The 18,467-nt window shown below is 43.8% G+C and overlaps 2 protein-coding genes across 5 annotated transcripts in view; one reads left to right on the forward strand and one right to left on the reverse strand.

The window, feature by feature from the left end:
* LOC115141946 (glycerophosphodiester phosphodiesterase domain-containing protein 5-like) overlaps window positions 1-10,106 on the forward strand; it is a 124,290-nt gene extending 114,184 nt beyond the window's left edge. For 3 of the 4 annotated variants that reach the window (XM_029681372.2, XM_065000472.1, XM_065000473.1), the window contains 5 exons: window positions 570-727; window positions 822-969; window positions 1,951-2,033; window positions 7,737-7,849; window positions 8,695-10,106. In XM_029681372.2, the coding sequence (XP_029537232.1) occupies window positions 570-727; window positions 822-969; window positions 1,951-2,033; window positions 7,737-7,849; window positions 8,695-8,780 (588 nt within the window). In that variant the 3' untranslated portion in view covers window positions 8,781-10,106. Of the gene's footprint in view, window positions 1-569; window positions 728-821; window positions 970-1,950; window positions 2,034-7,736; window positions 7,850-8,181; window positions 8,435-8,694 lie in introns of all 4 variants that reach the window. The other variant, XR_010458542.1, reaches the window with a different exon arrangement.
* Window positions 10,107-11,976: 1,870 nt separating this feature from the next.
* hspa13 (heat shock protein 70 family, member 13) lies at window positions 11,977-18,222 on the reverse strand. The gene is made up of 5 exons (XM_029681373.2): window positions 17,523-18,222; window positions 16,894-17,234; window positions 16,576-16,789; window positions 12,886-13,053; window positions 11,977-12,636 (listed from the first exon to the last, which is right to left on the reverse strand). The coding sequence occupies exons 1-5, from the start codon at window positions 17,545-17,547 to the stop codon at window positions 12,047-12,049; spliced, it is 1,338 nt and encodes a 445-aa protein (XP_029537233.1). The 5' UTR covers window positions 17,548-18,222; the 3' UTR covers window positions 11,977-12,046.
* Window positions 18,223-18,467: the final 245 nt, after the last annotated feature.

Here is an 18,467-nt window from a genome sequence, read left to right on the forward strand (position 1 = left end):
TCATTACTCTGTCACCACTGATGTCACTAACTGCACATCTACATGTTCCATAAGTAATCTGAGCTGTCTGTGTGCGTGTCTGTTTGTCTGTGTGTGTGTCTCTGTGCGTGTGTCTCGGCCGGTGTGCGTGTGTCTCGGGCGGTGTGCGTGTGTCTCGGCCGGTGTGTGTGTGCGTCTCGGCCAATCTGTGTGTGTGCGTCTCGGCCGGTGTGTGTGTGTGTGCGTCTCGGCCGGTCTGTGTGTGTGTGTGTGCGTGCGTCTCGGCCGGTGTGTGTGTATGTGCCTCTCGACCGGTCTGTGTGTGTGTGCGTCTCGGCCGGTCTGTGTGTGTGTGTGTGTGCGTCTCGGCCGGTCTGTGTGTGTGTGTATATCTCGCCCGGTCTGTGTGTGTATCTCGCCCGGTCTGTGTGTGTATCTCGCCCGATCTGTGTGTGTCTCGGCCGGTCTGTGTGTGCCTCGGTCTGTGTGTGTGCCTCGGTCTGTGTGTGTGTCTCGGTCTGTCTGTGTGTGTCGGTCTGTGTGTGTGTCTCGGTCTATCTGTGTGTGTGTTTTGGTCTGTCTGTGTGCAGGTGATGTGGACCCCAGACTGGGACAGGGGGCAGGTAAGACAGGTGGCTCCAGGGCTTCAGCAGACATCAGTAGAGAAGCTGCCGCCTCAAGTCCTTCACCAGCAGGGAATCAGCAGCCTGCTGCTACGTTACAGCCAGGCCAGCCCCTATGACATCCGGTGGGTTAACAGGCACAGACACACATGCACTGTGTGTGCTTCTTCCGTATATATGTGTGTATGAAATATGAATGTGTCTGTCTGCACCCTCCAGAGAGTTCTCCAGGAGCAACGTGAGTGTGACTTTGTACACGGTCAACGAGCCCTGGCTGTTCTCTGTGCTCTGGTGCAGCGGGGTTTCCTCTGTCTCCTCTGAAGCCCCCAACATCCTCAGAAAGGTGCCTTACCCCATCTGGCTCATGGTAAGTCCCTCACAGCACCCCCTTAGCACTCACACCATTACCCCACACAGCACCCCCCTAGCACTCACACCATTACCCCCCACAGCACCCCCTAGCACTCACACCATTACCCCCACAACACCCCCCTAGCACTAGGGCAGCAGGTAGTGGTTAGAGCGCTGGACTAGTAACCGAAAGGTTGCAAGATCGAGTCCACGAGCTGACAAGGTAAACATCTGGCCTTCTGCCCCTGAACAAGGCAGTTAACCCACTGTTCCCAGGCCATCATTGAAAATAAGAATTTGTTCTTAACTGACTTGCCTATATAAAAAAACACCATTACCCCCACAACACCCCCCCAGCACTCACACCATTACCCCCACAACACCCACCTAACACTCACACCATTACACCCACCTAACATTCACACCATTACCCCTACTGCACCCCCCTAGCGCTCCTGCCATTATCCCCACAGTAGCCCCCCTAGTACCCACACCATTACCCCCCTAGCACCCACACTTCCCCAGGCCCTCCTGGCACCTCTCTCTGGGTTAGCAGACTGACTCACAGCAGGGAACACAATGGGTGGTGCAGACTGGAATATAGAGCCCATCCTGGGTGAGGTTGACATGGAGTTCAGGCTAGCACTGCATCTGTTACCCACCCTGTGTCTGTCTGTCCTGTCTGCTTGCCTGCTAGTCAATATGGCCACTATCTACACCCACAATGTCTGATAGTATGGGATCTAGGTCTATGTGGGACTTACATTATTCTGACTAGAGTATTATTTTGTTATTGTCCCATCTGTAACTTGGAGCACCTTTTGATTAACGAGTCCATTATGCATTACACATGAATTACTGTACCACAATATTATATGAATTTCAATATTACATCATTTTAGGAAGGCATTCTTTGTTCTAGGTTTGTTGCTACCTGGCTGTGAGTTGTTTTAGGAGACATTGACACCTGGTGGTCTAATGCTGCCATGTGTTTCAGAGTCCAGATGAATACTGTCTGATCTGGGTCGCCGCTGATCTCATCTCCTTCACTGTAGTTATAGGAATTTTTGTATTCCAAAAGTAAGTACTCCTTAAAAAATATATATATATAATATGTTGTGATATCCAATTGGTAGTTAGTCTTGTCTCATCGCTGCAACTCCCATGCGGACTCGGGAGAGGCGAGAGCCATGCAAGAGCCATGTGTCCTCCAAAACAGGACCCTGCCAAGATACACTGCTTCTTGACACACTGCTCGCTTAACCCAGAAGCCAGCCGCACCAAGATGTCGGAGGAAACACCATATAACTGGTGACCGAAGCCAGCGTGCATGCACCAGGCCGCCACAAGGAGTCCTAGAGCGCTATGGAACAAGGACATCCCAGCCGGCCAAACCCTCCCCTAACCCGGACAGCGATGGGCCAATTGTGTGCCGCCTCATGGGTCTCCCGGTCACGTCCGGCTGCGACACAGCAGGGATCGAAACCAGATCTGTAGTGACGCCTCTAGCACTGATCAGTGCCTTAGACCGCTGCGCCACTCGGGAGGCCGAGTGCTCTGATGTCATTTTTAAATGTAGTAATCAAGTGTTTTCCTCTTTCTCTTAATTATCTGTAATTGCTGCCATAGTGTCTCGTGGAGCCTTTACACAGTTATCACATCCCTTCCTCCCTCAGTGTGTCCGCTTCACACTCTCTCCTTCCACACAGCTGTGTGTGTTTTACCTCTCAGGGGCTTAATGCATAATAATGATATCTGCCATTTAGCAGATGGTTTTATCCAAAGCGACTTAGTCATGCGTCCATACATTTATTACGTATGGGGTGGTCCTGGGATTCAAACCCACTATCCTGGCTCTGCAAGAGCCATGCTCTACCAACTGAACTACAGAGGACCAGCAGGCTCCATGTATACAGCAGGCGAGATGTTGTACAAGCATACATTAACAGATACCTCTGCATACACACATTAACAGCAAGGCCATTTTACAGCAAGCGTGTTAAAACACAGGGATGGATGAAACACTAGTTATTTGATAAAGCTCATTTACAATGGCAACAGCTTGGCTTTGAGAATCAGAAGTATCTCTCGTCAACCAAACAATGTTTCCCCTTACAGTTGTTTGCACTTTGAAGTAACATTAAACCAGAAAGTATGCTTCCTTGAATCTTCTGAAAGACTATGGGAATCTGCTAAAAGGAATTGAATCTTCCTTCCTGAGCCATAATGCTGTTGTGGGATGGAGGACAGCAGACCAAGGCCTCCATCCTCTAGTCTTATGTGTGGGTTTGCTATGCTTAGCAAAGTGCTGGCCGCTGCTGGCTTCTAAACTGACTTATTTTAATCTCTCCGACTTTTCTTCTTTCTTCTTCCTCTTCTCCTCTGCCTGATGTGCATTCTCCTCCTCTTCTCTGCTGCATTTTGGCATCTGGCAGCTATCACATTATCAGGTAACTGAGTCAACTCTGACCCACGATGGTTTCCCTTTTTATCTTTCTTCCTCTATCTCAGTGAAGCCAGTATCTCCATCCTTTATTTCTATATACGTCATCATTTACATCTTAGATCTCTCTCTTTTTCTCACCTGTATCGTTGTTGTATTTCACTACTGCCACTTCTTGTCCTCCCCGCTAGAGGGTGCAGTAAATACAAGCGAGCCTACCACTATTAGCCTTTTAGTGGCAGACGGCGATGCTTTCTCCCACACAGCACAAATGCTTGTGTTCACTTTTATCCCGCTTGAGTTTTACTGTTATTGACTGAATGACAGTCTACAAATTAATTCTAGAAATGTATTAGAGGGAAGCGCTCATTTTCATTTATGGTGTTGATTTGGACAAAAGCTCTGTGGAGTTATTTTTAAGTGCATTGATGCATTAGCCAAGACACAATATTGGTAATGTAATCATTTTGATTTACATGCCTCTATTTGGTAATTACCCAAACCAAATGGATTAGGGAAGTACATCTTCTTGCCTCAAATGTTACTCCAGTTGTGATATTCAAAGCCAGTCACAACCAATGATGTACAGTGGGGAGAACAAGTATATGATACACTGTCAATTTCGCAGCTTTTCCTACTTACAAAGCATGTAGAGGTCTGTAATTTTTATCATAGGTACACTTCAACTGTGAGAGACGGAATCTAAAACAAAAATCCAGAAAATCACATTGTATGATTTTTAAGTAATTGATTTGCATTTTATTGCATGACATAAGTATTTGATCACCTACCAACCAGTAAGAATTCCGGCTCTCACAGACCTGTTAGTTTTTCTTTAAGAATCCCTCCTGTTCTCCACTCATTACCTGTATTAACTGCACCTGTTTGAACTCGTTACCTGTATAAAAGACACCTGTCCACACACTCAATCAAACAGACTCCAACCTCTCCACAATGGCCAAGACCAGAGAGCTGTGTAAGGACATCAGGGTTAAATTGTAGACCTGCACAAGGCTGGGATGGGCTACAGGACATTAGGCAAGCAGCTTGGTGAGAAGGCAACAACTGTTGGTGCAATTATTAGAAAATGGAAGAAGTTCAAGAGGACGATCAATCACCCTCTGTCTGGGGCTCCATGCAAGATCTCACCTCGTGAGACATCAATGATCATGAGGAAGGTGAGGGATCAGCCCAGAACTACAATGCAGGACCTGGTCAATGACCTGAAGAGAGCTGGGACCACAGTCTCAAAGAAAACCATTAGTAACACACTACGCCATCATGGATTAAAATCCTGCAGTGCACGCAAGGTCCCCCTGCTCAAGCCAGTGCATGTCCAGGCCCGTCTGAAGTTTGCCAATGACCATCTGGATGATCCAGAGGAGGAATGGGAGAAGGTCATGTGGTCTGATGAGACAAAAATAGAGCTTTTTGGTCTAAACTCCACTCGCCGTGTTTGGAGGAAGAAGGATGAGTACAACCCCAAGAACACCATCCCAACCGTGAAGCATGGAGGTGGAAACATTCTTTGGGGATGCTTTTCTGCAAAGGGGACAGGACGACTGCTCCGTATTGAGGGGGGGGGGGTGGATGGGGCCATGTATCGCGAGATCTTGGCCAACAACCTCCTTCCCTCAGTAAGAGCATTGAAGATGGGTCGTGGCTGGGTCTTCCAGCATGACAATGACCCGAAACACACAGCCAGGGCAACTAAAGAGTGGCTCCGTAAGAAGCATCTCAAGGTCCTGGAGTGGCCTAACCAGTCTCCAGACCTGAACCCAATAGAAAATATTTGGAGGGAGCTGGAAGTCTGTATTGCCCAGCGACAGCCCCGAAACCTGAAGGATCTGGAGAAGGTTTGTATGGGGGAGTGGGCCAAAATCCCTGCTGCAGTGTGTGCAAACCTGGTCAAGAACTACAGGAAATGTATGATCTCTGTAATTGCAAACAATTATTTCTGTACCAAATATTAAGTTCTGCTTTTCTAATGTATCAAATACTGATGTCATGCAATAAAATGCAAATCAATTACTTAAAAACCATACATGGATTTTTGTTTTAGATTCCATTCCATTTCTCACATTTGGAGTGTACCTAAGATAAATAAATTTTTAAAAATTTAAAAAGTTAGACCTCTACATGCTTTGTAAGTAGGAAAACCTGCAAAATCAGCAGTGTATCAAATACTTGTTCTCCCCACTGTATATAAACTCAGTGGTGTAAATTACTTGAGTAAAAATACTTTCAAGTACTACTTAAGTCGTTTTTCTTAGGTATCTGTGCTTCACTTTTTATATTTTTGACAACTTTTACTCCTACATTACTAAAGAAAAGAATGTACTTTTTACTCCATACATTTTCTCTGACGCCAAAAAGTACTTGTTACATTTTTGAATGCTTAGCAGGAAATAAAACAATGCATACAATACATCACATACACGTGATAAGCAGATGTTATTGCGGATGTAGCGAAATGCTTGTCCTTCTAGCTCCGCCAGTGTAGTAATATCTAACAAATTACACAGCATATACATCTAAGTAGGAATGAATTAAAACTATATACATATGGACGAGCGATAGAGCGGAACGGACTAAGATACGGTAGAGTAGTATAGGAAACAGATGTCTTTCATAAGCACAACAGTTTTCAGCTGTGCTAACATAATTGTAAAAGGGTTTTCTAATGATTAATTAGACTTTTTAAATGATAAACTTGGATTAGCTAACACAACATGCAATTGGAACCCAGGAGTGATGGTTGCTGATAATGAGCCTCTGTACACCTATGTAGATATTCCATAAAAAATCAGCCGTTTCCAGCTGCAATAGTCATTTACAACATTAACAATGTCTACACTGTATTTCTGATTTAATTGTATATTTTAATGGACAAAAAATGTGCTTTTCTTTCAAAAACAAGGACATTTCTAAGTGACCCCAAACTGTTGAACGGTAGTGTACATGTGAGATAAGTAATGCCAGATATGTAAACATTATTAAAGTGACTAGTGTTCCATTCCTTAAAGTGGCCAGTGTTTCCTAGTCTATGCCTATAGGCAGCAGCCTCTAATGTGTTAGTGATGGTTGTTTAACAGTCTGATGGACTGTAAATTGGTGTTGGTGTGCCCCTCCCTGGCTATCCATAAAATTGGTTTGCTTAGTATAAGGAATTTGAAATTATTTTTTACTTTTGATACATAAGTATATTTTAGCAATGGCATTTGCTTTTGATACTGAAGTATTTGATTTGAACCAAATACTTTGACTTTTACTCAAGTATTTTACTGGGTGACTTAAGTACATTTCTTTTAAATTAAGGTATCTTAACTTTTACTCAAGTATGACAATTGGGTACTTTTTCCACCAATGTATAAACCCTGGATTGCTGATGCTATGTATTGGCCATTGAGAGGCATTGAAGCCACCGGTCAGCCATATTGGCACTCCCTACTGTATTTCAATTAAATGTGATCATGGACAAAATGACATGTATTTTGTTGTAGTGGGTACAATAACATTAATAGTTAAAACAAATGATACTTTAAGGAATGTTTTATTTGTATGTTTAGCTCACATAATATAATGTAACAGTATGCATTAAGGTGTCTGTAATAGAATAAATGGGGGGAAACGAATGTACATAAATAAAGGCATTTCTATAGCTTCCCCAACATTGTAGAAACTATTTTGGAAGTGCCAGGATGGAGGCACGGTGGCTTCAACACAGCGCCCCCGATCAGTCATCTAGTGTATATATAAATATTCATCACAGCTAGTCAGTAACTGATAAGTATGAGCTTTCAGAGAAGTGGGGATGTCTTTGGCTCAGACTCTATTTGTATGTGTCCTTGTAGATGCATGTGTTCATAAATCATTTGATTCATTCAGTACAGCACCCAACTTCAATATATGTCTGTTTGCTTGGTGTCATTTTGAGGTCAGCCAATTAGAAGTAAAAGACTGAGGCAAAATGGTGCCCAGTGCCCACACTTGGTGACCTAGAGTATCTCCAAGAGAAATGGGTGACGCATTTTAACATGCCGTTATCTCCATATAGAACAGGTCCTTGAGGGCAGAGACAGCAGTTTTGTGGTATGACCAGAGGCTCTATATCAGGGCTCTCCAACCCTGTTCCTGGAGATCTACCCTCCTGTAGGCTTTCACTCCAACCCCAGTTGTAATTAACCTGATTCAGCTTATCAACCAGCTAATTATTAGAATCAGGTGCGCTACAATAGGGTTGGAGCGAATACCTACCGGATGGTAGCTCTCCAGGAACAGGGTTCGGAGAGACCTGCTCTATATTATGCCCTGACCCCTGTGTGACCTTTCCTCACCAGATGGAGGTTGAGTAGCATGCACAGCTACAACCCTGAACAGATCATGCTGAGTGCCGCAGTCCGGAGGTCCAGCAGAGACGTCAACATTATGAAGGAGAAACTCATCTTCTCCGGTAAGGAAGGACCCCACAGAGAGAACTGGAATTCCTGTGTCTACTGTATTGTGTGTTGGTGTTTGTTTCTCTGGCTGTATCCCAGTACTCTGAAATGTCTTCCACTCCTTTTCTCCTGTCCTTATTTATTTACCACTGATCTGATGACATTGGATAGATGAAGTGGATGCCCGGCTGTTTTGGCCAGTCATATTGCTTTCTCCTATTAATCAGTGGTCACAGAAAAGAAGACAAGGAAAGGCAGCCATTTTAAGAGTATCTGAGGATGCCAGTGTGTGACCGTATCCCAGCATGCATCTCTCTGAGTGTCTTGTGTAATTGCCCTCCCCAAGGTCAACCGCAGTAGCAGTCTCATCCTGTGTGTGTGTGTGTGACCTGCACTCCTCTCCACCTCCACTCTTCATCCTGCCATCTGTCCATCCTCCTCTGGCTGCTGTGACCATTCCATCCCTCCCTTCCCACTTCCCTCTGCCTGCCCCGCCCTTCCCCCCACTCCTCCCCAATTGCCCAGAGTCCTGCATCATGTATAAGGGCTCCTAGACAGCCCACTGTGACCCACCAGCCTCTCCTGGTGGGTGGTGAAAGGTAAGTCTAATGGGGATGCTGATGAGTCTTGAATGATCATCAGTCAGTCCAAACCACTCTAAAATCACACTAGTAGGTCTTAGAAGATACGTGGTGACATACAGAGCAAAGGAAGCTACGGGTTTTCTCTCGTGTGGTTTGGATATGATGTTGCAGTGATATTGTTTTTGATGTCCTGTTTATTCAATGTGCATTGATGTGTTATCAGTGAAATACCTTGTGAACACCTACTGATGTTCCTTCACTCTTCTGCCTCCCAGAGGTGAGCAATGGTGTGGGCAGTGCTGAGGACCTGTACATGGAGAATGGCTTTGACTACTACAACAACGAAGGCATCTCCCATTGACTCTCACTCTACTAATGTGAATCTACTGAAAGACACCTGACTCTACTAGCATGTGGAAACTGAGTAAATTAAGACTTCCAAGTGACTGTCTTGTCTGTTCTGATTACTCTTGTTTTACTCAGTGTATCCAGATAGTTATTGGTTTGTTCCTCCTACTTACTAACTGATTGATTGACAGGCTGCTGTATTACTGAAGAATCGCAGGCAAGCACCACCCATTGCTTTGTACATTCTGTAAATAGGTTTGTTTTTGCTTGTTAAAAACAGATGTGGGACTAAAATCACTTTTTATTGATGAACCAATTGATTTGTCAGATTTGTGGCCTCTTCTCACCTCTAGATCACTTTATTTTTTATTTTTTACAACTTGTTTGAAAATATATTGGCCCATTAAATATTGTTTTTCACTCAAACCTCCCGTGGGCAGGGATTGAATGGGCTCATGGGCTGTAGTTTGCCCACCCCTGCTCTAGATGCTTTGGAGGCCCCCCCAGTTACCAATGCTTGTTTATTATTAAGAACCTATTAGTTTTTTTTTAAACGTATTTACTTGCAGTCACTTTATAGCACAGCCAATTCTTAGTTATTTCGAGGATTTGACTACTTGTGCAGCATTGCTCCTAATTCCTGCCACGTTTGGGTGCTATTCTAATTTTTAGGAAGAAAAACAACAGGAACAAGCTGTTTACAGAGGGTCCTGCCTTCTCCGACTAAGTGAAATATTTACATGATGTAAGATAATGATTTGAACAGCATTTCCTTCATCCATGCTTGTGACATCGAATGACTTGTGGAGCTGTGCTGTCTCAGGCAGGGCTTGTGTTCAGGCAGAACTGCTGGGTATGTTTTCGGTTCATTGTGAATGTTTTGATTTTTAAAGGATGTGAACAGTGTATTATGGCAGTAGAGATTTCACCACCTACCCCAAGTATGCAGTTCTACATGGAGTGTGTACATGTTACAAAAGTTTTATATGCTATGGCTGTCTGAACATTATATTGGAAATGTGATGCATAATAATAGCAATAGTGTTGAGAAGTTTATGAAAGTCAAGTCATTTAAATATTTTGCAGACAAACTTCTCAATGGCATTTGAACAGCAAACTGCACCATATAGAGTGACATTAAAGGGTATCTTTTATGTCGTGATGAAGTGGGGTGTGCTATATTAACTGTGAAAATAAAGCTCTAGGCTGTTGAAGGGACAACGCTGAGTATCAGAATAGTTCACACAGGGTCAAGGAATGGATTGACTTGTGTTCATTTACTCCTTTGGTATTTGTGTGCCTCAAAGTCAACATTAAAATGCTTCTGATACCAAAGTGATATCCTTTTATTGTGATTTTTCTAGATGGAAGATAACTAACACCATTTAGGTTGGTGTTACTGTTGACTGTGTAGATTTAGCTCATGTCAACCATATTCCTACTGTATGAACGCTTGATGTACAGTGCCTTCAAAGTATTCACACCCCTTGACTTTTTCCACATTTTGTGTTAGACTGAATTTTAAATTGATTGGCCTACACATAATACCCCATGATGTGAGTGGAATTATGTTTGTATTAAAAATGAAAAGCTGGAATGTCTTGAGTCGATATGTATTTAACCCCTTTGATATGGCAAGCCTAAATAAGTTCAGGAGTAAAAAGTCACATGTTGCATAGACTCAATCCAAGTTTGCAAAGCTCTTCCACTTACCCAGAAAGACTGATCTTGCTACCAAAGGTGATTCTAACAAGGGGTGAATACTTAGGTATTTCTAAAAACGTTCACTTTGTCATGGGGTAGTGTGAAGAAACAAATCCATTTTGAATTCCGGCTGTTACACAAAATGTGGAACAAGTCGAGGGGTATGAATACTTTCTGAATTTACTATGCAGTAGCCCATGCCAGTAACTAAACATACGGATGTTTTTCCATCAATTGTACAGTTACGCGGCAAGATGTTACCACATTGCTGAAGAAGCTAGTGAGTGAATGGTAAATGCAATTTTCACGATTTTCAGTTGGTATGTGCTGGGAACATTATCACAAATGTCCTTTTATTTTTTTCTTCCACCTGGACTAGAACGTCAGTATCATGGAATGCAGACAGCAAGATGCATCTGTTATTTTCTCTTACAGCAATGGCAATCTCTGTTGGGTCCTGAACTGTGTTTGAATGTATATTAAAGCTGGCTTTAATTTTGTTCGCTGCTCTAGAAAATTAAGTGGTATTTTGGGTAATTCAGGATTTATTTAAAGCAGCATGTAGTACAAGCAGATATCTAAGGGAGCCATTTGGAGGAGCAAAATTTGCAGTACAAAAATCTACATACTCCGTTGAAATGGAACGGTCTAGATAAATTCCTTTAACATCGCTAGAGAACTGTGCAGTATGAGGCGCATGCAAACTGTTTACCTTGAACAAACCTCTAAAAGGTATATTATTTAAATGTGTTCACTGTATCATGGAATGTCAATTGTCAACAAACACGTTTGTCCTCTAATTCCAGGGGCTGTAACAGCCTCAACCATTACTGTCCACCTGCAGTCTTGAGACACGGTAACACAAGCCTAGTCCTGTGTGTTTATGGCACTTACTTACACATCTGTCAGCCAGTGATTCTGAATTCAATTGCACCAGAATGATGATGCTGGCTAATAAGTTAGTGGAATACTGAGCATGTCCCTTATTTAGAAAATCTGTTAACCCATACAAAGCTGAGCAGAGGCTATTGTTTGAATGTAAAGCTAGTAACAATGTGTGCAAAAATATTTGGTCCGAAACTAATAGCATTATGCCTTCATCAATAGGACTCCCTAAAGGACTAGTGGTTCTTCATATCAGGTGACTTAAAAGCACAAAGCCTAATAGTGCAGCTCTCTGAAAAGGCACAGGCACGTTGTCGTCCACTGAAAAACAACACCTCATGTACACCCCCCCCCCTCCTCCCACAGTACAAGCACTAGAAATAAATAAATAAATAGCTGAAGGTGTCTTTGCTGGTCACAGTTCTCTAGAAATAAAGGTTGTTCCCTGAGTTGAACACAATTTTCAATCTATGACAGTTGGTCTAATAAGTTGGGTTGACTGTAAAAAAGTGATGGTGTAATTTGAGTTTCTCTGTGAGAAAATATTACAGCTGAAGATCATATTTTAACCTCATAATACTATTGCACACCTTGTGAAGATGGAGAAGCACAATTAACAGTTAGAATGCAGACCATCCTTTAATATGGCAAGTATCTGTCTGGTGGCATCCTTGCTACCTCTAGACTAGATCAATTGAAGATGGTCTTGAGGAGGTGTCTGTTGGGGATCTCTATAGCGCTGACCTGTAGGGGCCAGGAGCCCCCCATGATGCCAGCCTGGATGGCCACCCCAGTCACCACTGCCAAGTCTGGGTCCACTGAGGTGTTGGGCTCCTTCCCAAAGTACTCACTGATCAGCTTCCTGATCCTAGGGATGCGGGTGGAGCCTCCCACCAGAACTATCTCATCCACCTCCTCCTTCCCCAGGTGGCCCTCAGCCAGCACTGTCTCTACAGGCGCCAGAATCTTCTGGAAGAGGTCGGCGTTCAACTCTTCAAACAGCTCACGGGTGATGACTGCTTGGAAGATGACTGGGATTGGGTCCTTGGTGGGCCCCTGTGGTGGTTGCTTGGCGTCTCCTTGGGGCTCCAGGTGCAGGGGTACCCTGAGGTCGGCGCTGGGCTGCAGGGTGAGGTTGAGCTTGGCTGCCTCCACAGCCTGGCGGAGGTGGTGGATGTCCTCTTTGAGGGTGGGGGGAACGCCGTACTGCTGGCGGACCCTCTCCATGGTGTACTGGAGCAGCCTCTGGCTGAAGTCCTGTCCCCCCAGCTTGTTGTTACCTAGGAAACGACAACAGCAAGGATCATTCTCTGAGCCCAAGAATACTATCGGAGTCGATTCCATTTCAGGTCATGTACTGTATTATTTGAATTAGTTGTGCTAATTGGAAATGGTCATCTTTAACTACAATATGGCAAATGTTCCACTTGTACTGTATGCCCAATTTAAAAACAGAAGATAAATGAAAATGACCAACTAAACCATGCATATCTACAACATAAGGAGTTGAGAGTAAATTAGCGTCTTACCTGCCATGGCTCTGGTGAGGAACATGCCCCCCTGTTTGTTGAGCAGAGAGACGTCCAGCGTTCCTCCTCCCAGGTCTACCACCAGCACGTTGAACACGTCCACCTTGTGTAACCCATACGCCATCGCTGCAGCTGTGGGCTCATTGATCACACGCAGGATGTCCAGTCCTGAGTGGTGTAAACAGAACAATCAGATGTTAGTTATAGTGGGTAGTGTAGATTTGGTCAAAGCCCTTCGGAATCTTAATGACTTTGGATTAGATGTCCAATATTCTACTCTGTATGTATCAGTGCATTCGTAAAGTATTCAGACCCCTTCACCTTTTCCATATTTTATTACTTTACAGCCTTATTCTAAAATTGATTAGATTGTTTTTTTTCCCCTCTCAATCTACACACAGACCATAAAGACAAAGCAAAAACAGGTTCAGAAATGCAAATGTATAAAAAAATTAAATTGAAATATCACATTTACATAAGTATTCAGACCCTTTACTCAGTACTTTGTTGAAGCACCTTTTGGCAGCGATTACAACCTGGAGTCTTCTTGGGTATGACACTACAAGCTTGGCACACCTGTATTTGGGGAGTTTGTCCCATTCTTCTCTGCATATCCTCTCAAGCTCTGTCGGGATGGATGGGGTGCGTCGCTGCAACTCTATTTTCAAGTCTCTCCAGAGATGTTAGATCGGGTTCAAGTCCAGGCTCTGGCTGGGCCACTCAAGGACATCCAGAGACTTGTCCCGATGCCACTCCTGCATTGTCTTGGCTGTTTGTTTAGGGTCGTTGTGCTGTTTTCCCCAGTCGGAGGTCCTGAGCAGGTTTTCATCAAGGATCTCTACTTTTCTCTGTTAATCTTTCCCTCGAATCTGCTGCTGAAAAACAAACCCACAGCATGATGCTGCCACCACCATGCTTCACCGTAGGGATGGTACCAGGTTTCCTCCAGATATGACGCTTGGCATTCAGGCCAAATAGTTCAAGCTGGTTTCATCAGACAAGAGAATATTGTTCCTCATGGTCTGAGAGTCCTTCAGGTGCCTTTTGGCGAATTCCAAACGGGCTGTCATGTGTCTTTTACTGAGGATTAGCTTCCGTTTGGCCACTCGACCATAAAGGACTGATTGGTGGAGTGCTGCAGAGATGGTTTTCCTTCTGGTAGGTTCTCCTATCTCCACAGAGTAGCTCTGTCAGAGTGACCATCAGTTTCTTGGTCACCTTCCTGACCAAGGCCCTTCTCCCTCAATTGCTCAGTTTGGCCGGGCAGCCAGCTCTAGGAAGAGTCTTGGTGGTTCCAAACTTCTTCCATTAAAGAATGATGAAGGCCACTGTGTTCTTGGGGACCTTCAATGCTGTAGAAATCTTTTGGTACCCTTCCCCAGATCTGTGCCTCAACACAATCCTGTCTCGGTGCTCTACGGACATTTCCTTCAACCTCATGACTTGGTTTTGCTCTGACATGCACTGTCAACTGTGGGACCTTAGGTGTCAAATCAATTGAATTTACCACAGGTGGACTCCAATGAAGTTGTAGAAACATCAAGGATGATCAGTAGAAACAGGATGTACATGAGCTCAATTTTAAGTGCCATAGTAAAGGGCCTGAATACTTATGTAAATACGTTTTTTTTTTTTTTATAAATTTGCAAGAAATGTCTAAACCCGTTTTCGCTTTGTCATTATGGGGTAGTGTGTAGATTGATGAGGAAAAGTTATATTTAATCAATTTTAGAATAAGCCTGTAACGTAACAAAATGTTGAAAAAGTCCAGGTGTCTGAATACAGTGTATGTATGTAAGTATTAAGTAACAGTTATTTTAGAACAAACACCTAATTATATCAGGGATTGACATTAAAGTCTAACGCAGTTGCACATCCGAAAATGTAAATTAGCTATTGACGAGCATTAGTGACATATTGCCTGCCTTTCACCTACCCATAGGAGAGGAATCAGAAAGCTCAGTAATTTAATTATTTGTATTTTGGTTGTTATCACTAAAACATTTATCAGAGCAGGCTCAGCTCGCCATAAATGATGTCTTTCACTTACACAATGTGGATGAACCAGCAGGCTCAACTCGCCATAAATGATGTCTTTCACTTACACAATGTGGATGAACCAGCAGGCTCAGCTCGCCATAAATGATGTCTTTCACTTACACAATGTGGATGAACCAGCAGGCTCAACTCGCCATAAATGATGTCTTTCACTTACACAATGTGGATGAACCAGCAGGCTCAGCTCGCCATAAATGATGTCTTTCACTTACACAATGTGGATGAACCAGCAGGCTCAACTCGCCATAAATGATGTCTTTCACTTACACAATGTGGATGAACCAGCAGGCTCAACTCGCCATAAATGATGTCTTTCACTTACACAATGTGGATGAACCAGCAGGCTCAACTCGCCATAAATGATGTCTTTCACTTACACAATGTGGATGAACCAGCAGGCTCAGCTCGCCATAAATGATGTCTTTCACTTACACAATGTGGATGAACCAGAGCAGGCTCAGCTCGCCATAAATGATGTCTTTCACTTACACAATGTGGATGAACCAGAGCAGGCTCAGCTCGCCATAAATGATGTCTTTCACTTACACAATGTGGATGAACCAGAGCAGGCTCAGCTCGCCATAAATGATGTCTTTCACTTACACAATGTGGATGAACCAGAGCAGGCTCAGCTCGCCATAAATGATGTCTTTCACTTACACAATGTGGATGAACCAGAGCAGGCTCAACTCGCCATAAATGATGTCTTTCACTTACACAATGTGGATGAACCAGAGCAGGCTCAGCTCGCCATAAATGATGTATTTCACTTACACAATGTGGATGAACCAGCAGGCTCAGCTCGCCATAAATGATGTCTTTCACTTACACAATGTGGATGAACCAGCAGGCTCAACTCGCCATAAATGATGTCTTTCACTTACACAATGTGGATGAACCAGCAGGCTCAACTCGCCATAAATGATGTCTTTCACTTACACAATGTGGATGAACCAGCAGGCTCAACTCGCCATAAATGATGTCTTTCACTTACACAATGTGGATGAACCAGCAGGCTCAACTCGCCATAAATGATGTTTTTCACTTACACAATGTGGATGAACCAGCAGGCTCAACTCGCCATAAATGATGTCTTTCACTTACACAATGTGGATGAACCAGCAGGCTCAACTCGCCATAAATGATGTATTTCACTTACACAATGTGGATGAACCAGAGCAGGCTCAGCTCGCCATAAATGATGTCTTTCACTTACACAATGTGGATGAACCAGAGCAGGCTCAACTCGCCATAAATGATGTCTTTCACTTACACAATGTGGATGAACCAGCAGGCTCAACTCGCCATAAATGATGTCTTTCACTTACACAATGTGGATGAACCAGCAGGCTCAACTCGCCATAAATTATGTCTTTCACTTACACAATGTGGATGAACCAGCAGGCTCAACTCGCCATAAATGATGTCTTTCACTTACACAATGTGGATGAACCAGCAGGCTCAACTTGCGCTCGGTTTGACTTGCTCTGGGCAATAGGACAACCCTTAATGTCCCTGGATGACAGACTGTTTCTAAATGAGACTACACTAAACTGCTATACAGTGGAAGTCATTCCTGTAGCAGTGTTTACACATCAGATATTGATACAGTTTTGCCAGATAGAGACTGACCGGCCAGGTTGGCAGCCCTGATGGTATAGTTCCTCTGTCTCTCATCAAACTCAGCAGGGACAGAGATAACAGCCCTCTGAATGGGGACACCCAGGTGACGCTCCGCCATCTTCCTCATCTTCAGCAGCAGCCGAGAACCAATGAATTCAGGAGTAACTGTGAACGTCTGGTTGGTGGTGACAAAGAACTCTGCACTGCCATTGTTGTTTATCACCTGAAAGAAAGGTATTACAAATGAAAGTCAATGCTGATGATGTATTAAGTCATTTTCACGTGGTGTATTGACTGTCAAAGTAACTACAGGAATATGTACTGTACCTTGAATGGATAACGAGCACTTTCCTGCTCAAGGAGCTCTTGTTCGAATATCTTTCCAATAAACCGCTTGGCATCATAGATGGTGTTTTCAGGATTGCTGTCGGCCAGATTCTGACCCTCGTGACCGGCGAGGACTTCCGTAGATGTGAACGACACCGCACTCGGGATGCTCTTCCGCCCCTCCTCATCCCCTATCACCTCCACATCCCCCGTACCCGGGTGGAATACTCCTACGGAGCAGAAAGTGGTCCCCAGATCTAGGCCGATCACTTTGGGTTTCGGTGGAGGCAGATACTGCTGGCCCAGATAGCCAGCCAGAAATAAAGCCAGAATGACCGATCCTGCGACACGGAAGATAAAGAAATGACGTGGGTTTAGGGCTGGATGTTGACTACGTAGCGAACTAACAACTGGTACCGATAGCCTACTTATTTACATATTAATTCAGCGTTGACAGTTCTGACACTTCGTTTACCTTTCTAGCTAACTTGACTACTGTGAATTAGGTAGCAACTAGCCAGCTGTTACCACCGGTCATTTGTCAGCCCACTTGCTACTTACTATTAGCTAGCTAAACAGCTGGTTAGTTACACAACAACAAAAACACATTACAGTTAAATCTTACTTACCGATCATAGACATTTCCCCAGCCATTGTCAAGTATTGATTACCACCGAACTGAAACGTAGTAAAACAAAATCTAGGCTAATCGCCTCATCAGTTTCGGAATGGATGAATGTTGTCACTATTTACCACAGCCACTAAGTCATAAACCCCGCCTATATCTACAATGTATCTTCTTCAAATGCAATTTTAAACTTAAAGTGGCTATACACTGCTAACCATATCGTTTTTACGATAGCCAATTGTGACTGTAGTAATTAATGAAACCCCTCTTGACCTGTTCTACGTTCAGAATCATGTGGATGATCCACAGAACTACACGTCACCATTATAGGGTGCGTTCGTAAATTTACTCTGGAGTGCCAGAGGACATTGCCGCTCTGAATTTACGTAAATTCAGAGTGTTTCGCTCTCGGAGGGCATACTGGACGCTATGGCCGAGGAGTAGGGTTGATATGAGCGTTCTGACCTCACAACGGCAGTGAAGCACCCAAGCTAACTGGCTAAAGTTAGCTAGCATGCTAGCTACTTCCTGGCATAAATGAGAGAACACCTCACTCTTGACAATTTTTCTCGTCCTTTCTCGCGCTGGTTATGCTGTGTTCATGTTATTCAGAGCGTTGGTGACGATGATAGCAACAATTTAATTACGCCTTTTTCCGAGGTTTACTGACACCGGCCATACTCAACGGGTGTTGAGCGTTCATAAATTAATCAGTTACTCTGAGCGAATTTACGAACTCACCCATAATGTGGTCTAAAGCTTCTGGGTAACGTAGTCCAATCCATGCGTTATCGCTTATATATACACAGGATGAAAAAGCAAAGAACCAACCTTTCCCATGAACACTAGTCGTATATGACGTTCAAATTAGTGTGTTCAGCGTCGTAACATTTTGAGGCATGCAACATGTAGCAATATTGTACAACTGCAACACCTTTTCTGTGCA

The sequence above is a fragment of the Oncorhynchus nerka genome, linkage group LG14 (genome assembly GCF_034236695.1).
Source record: "Oncorhynchus nerka isolate Pitt River linkage group LG14, Oner_Uvic_2.0, whole genome shotgun sequence".
Taxonomy (NCBI): Eukaryota; Metazoa; Chordata; class Actinopteri; order Salmoniformes; family Salmonidae; genus Oncorhynchus; species Oncorhynchus nerka.

Bases quoted from the DNA above. Each gene is read 5' to 3' on its own strand.
- hspa13 (XM_029681373.2), bottom strand. From the start codon at position 17,547: ATGGCTGGGGAAATGTCTATGATCG. The intron at 17,235-17,522 runs GTAAGTAAGATT...TCCGTGTCGCAG, and splicing joins TGGGGAAATGTCTATGATCG to GATCGGTCATTCTGGCTTTA. The intron at 16,790-16,893 runs GTACAGTACATA...CCTTTCTTTCAG, and splicing joins GTGCTCGTTATCCATTCAAG to GTGATAAACAACAATGGCAG.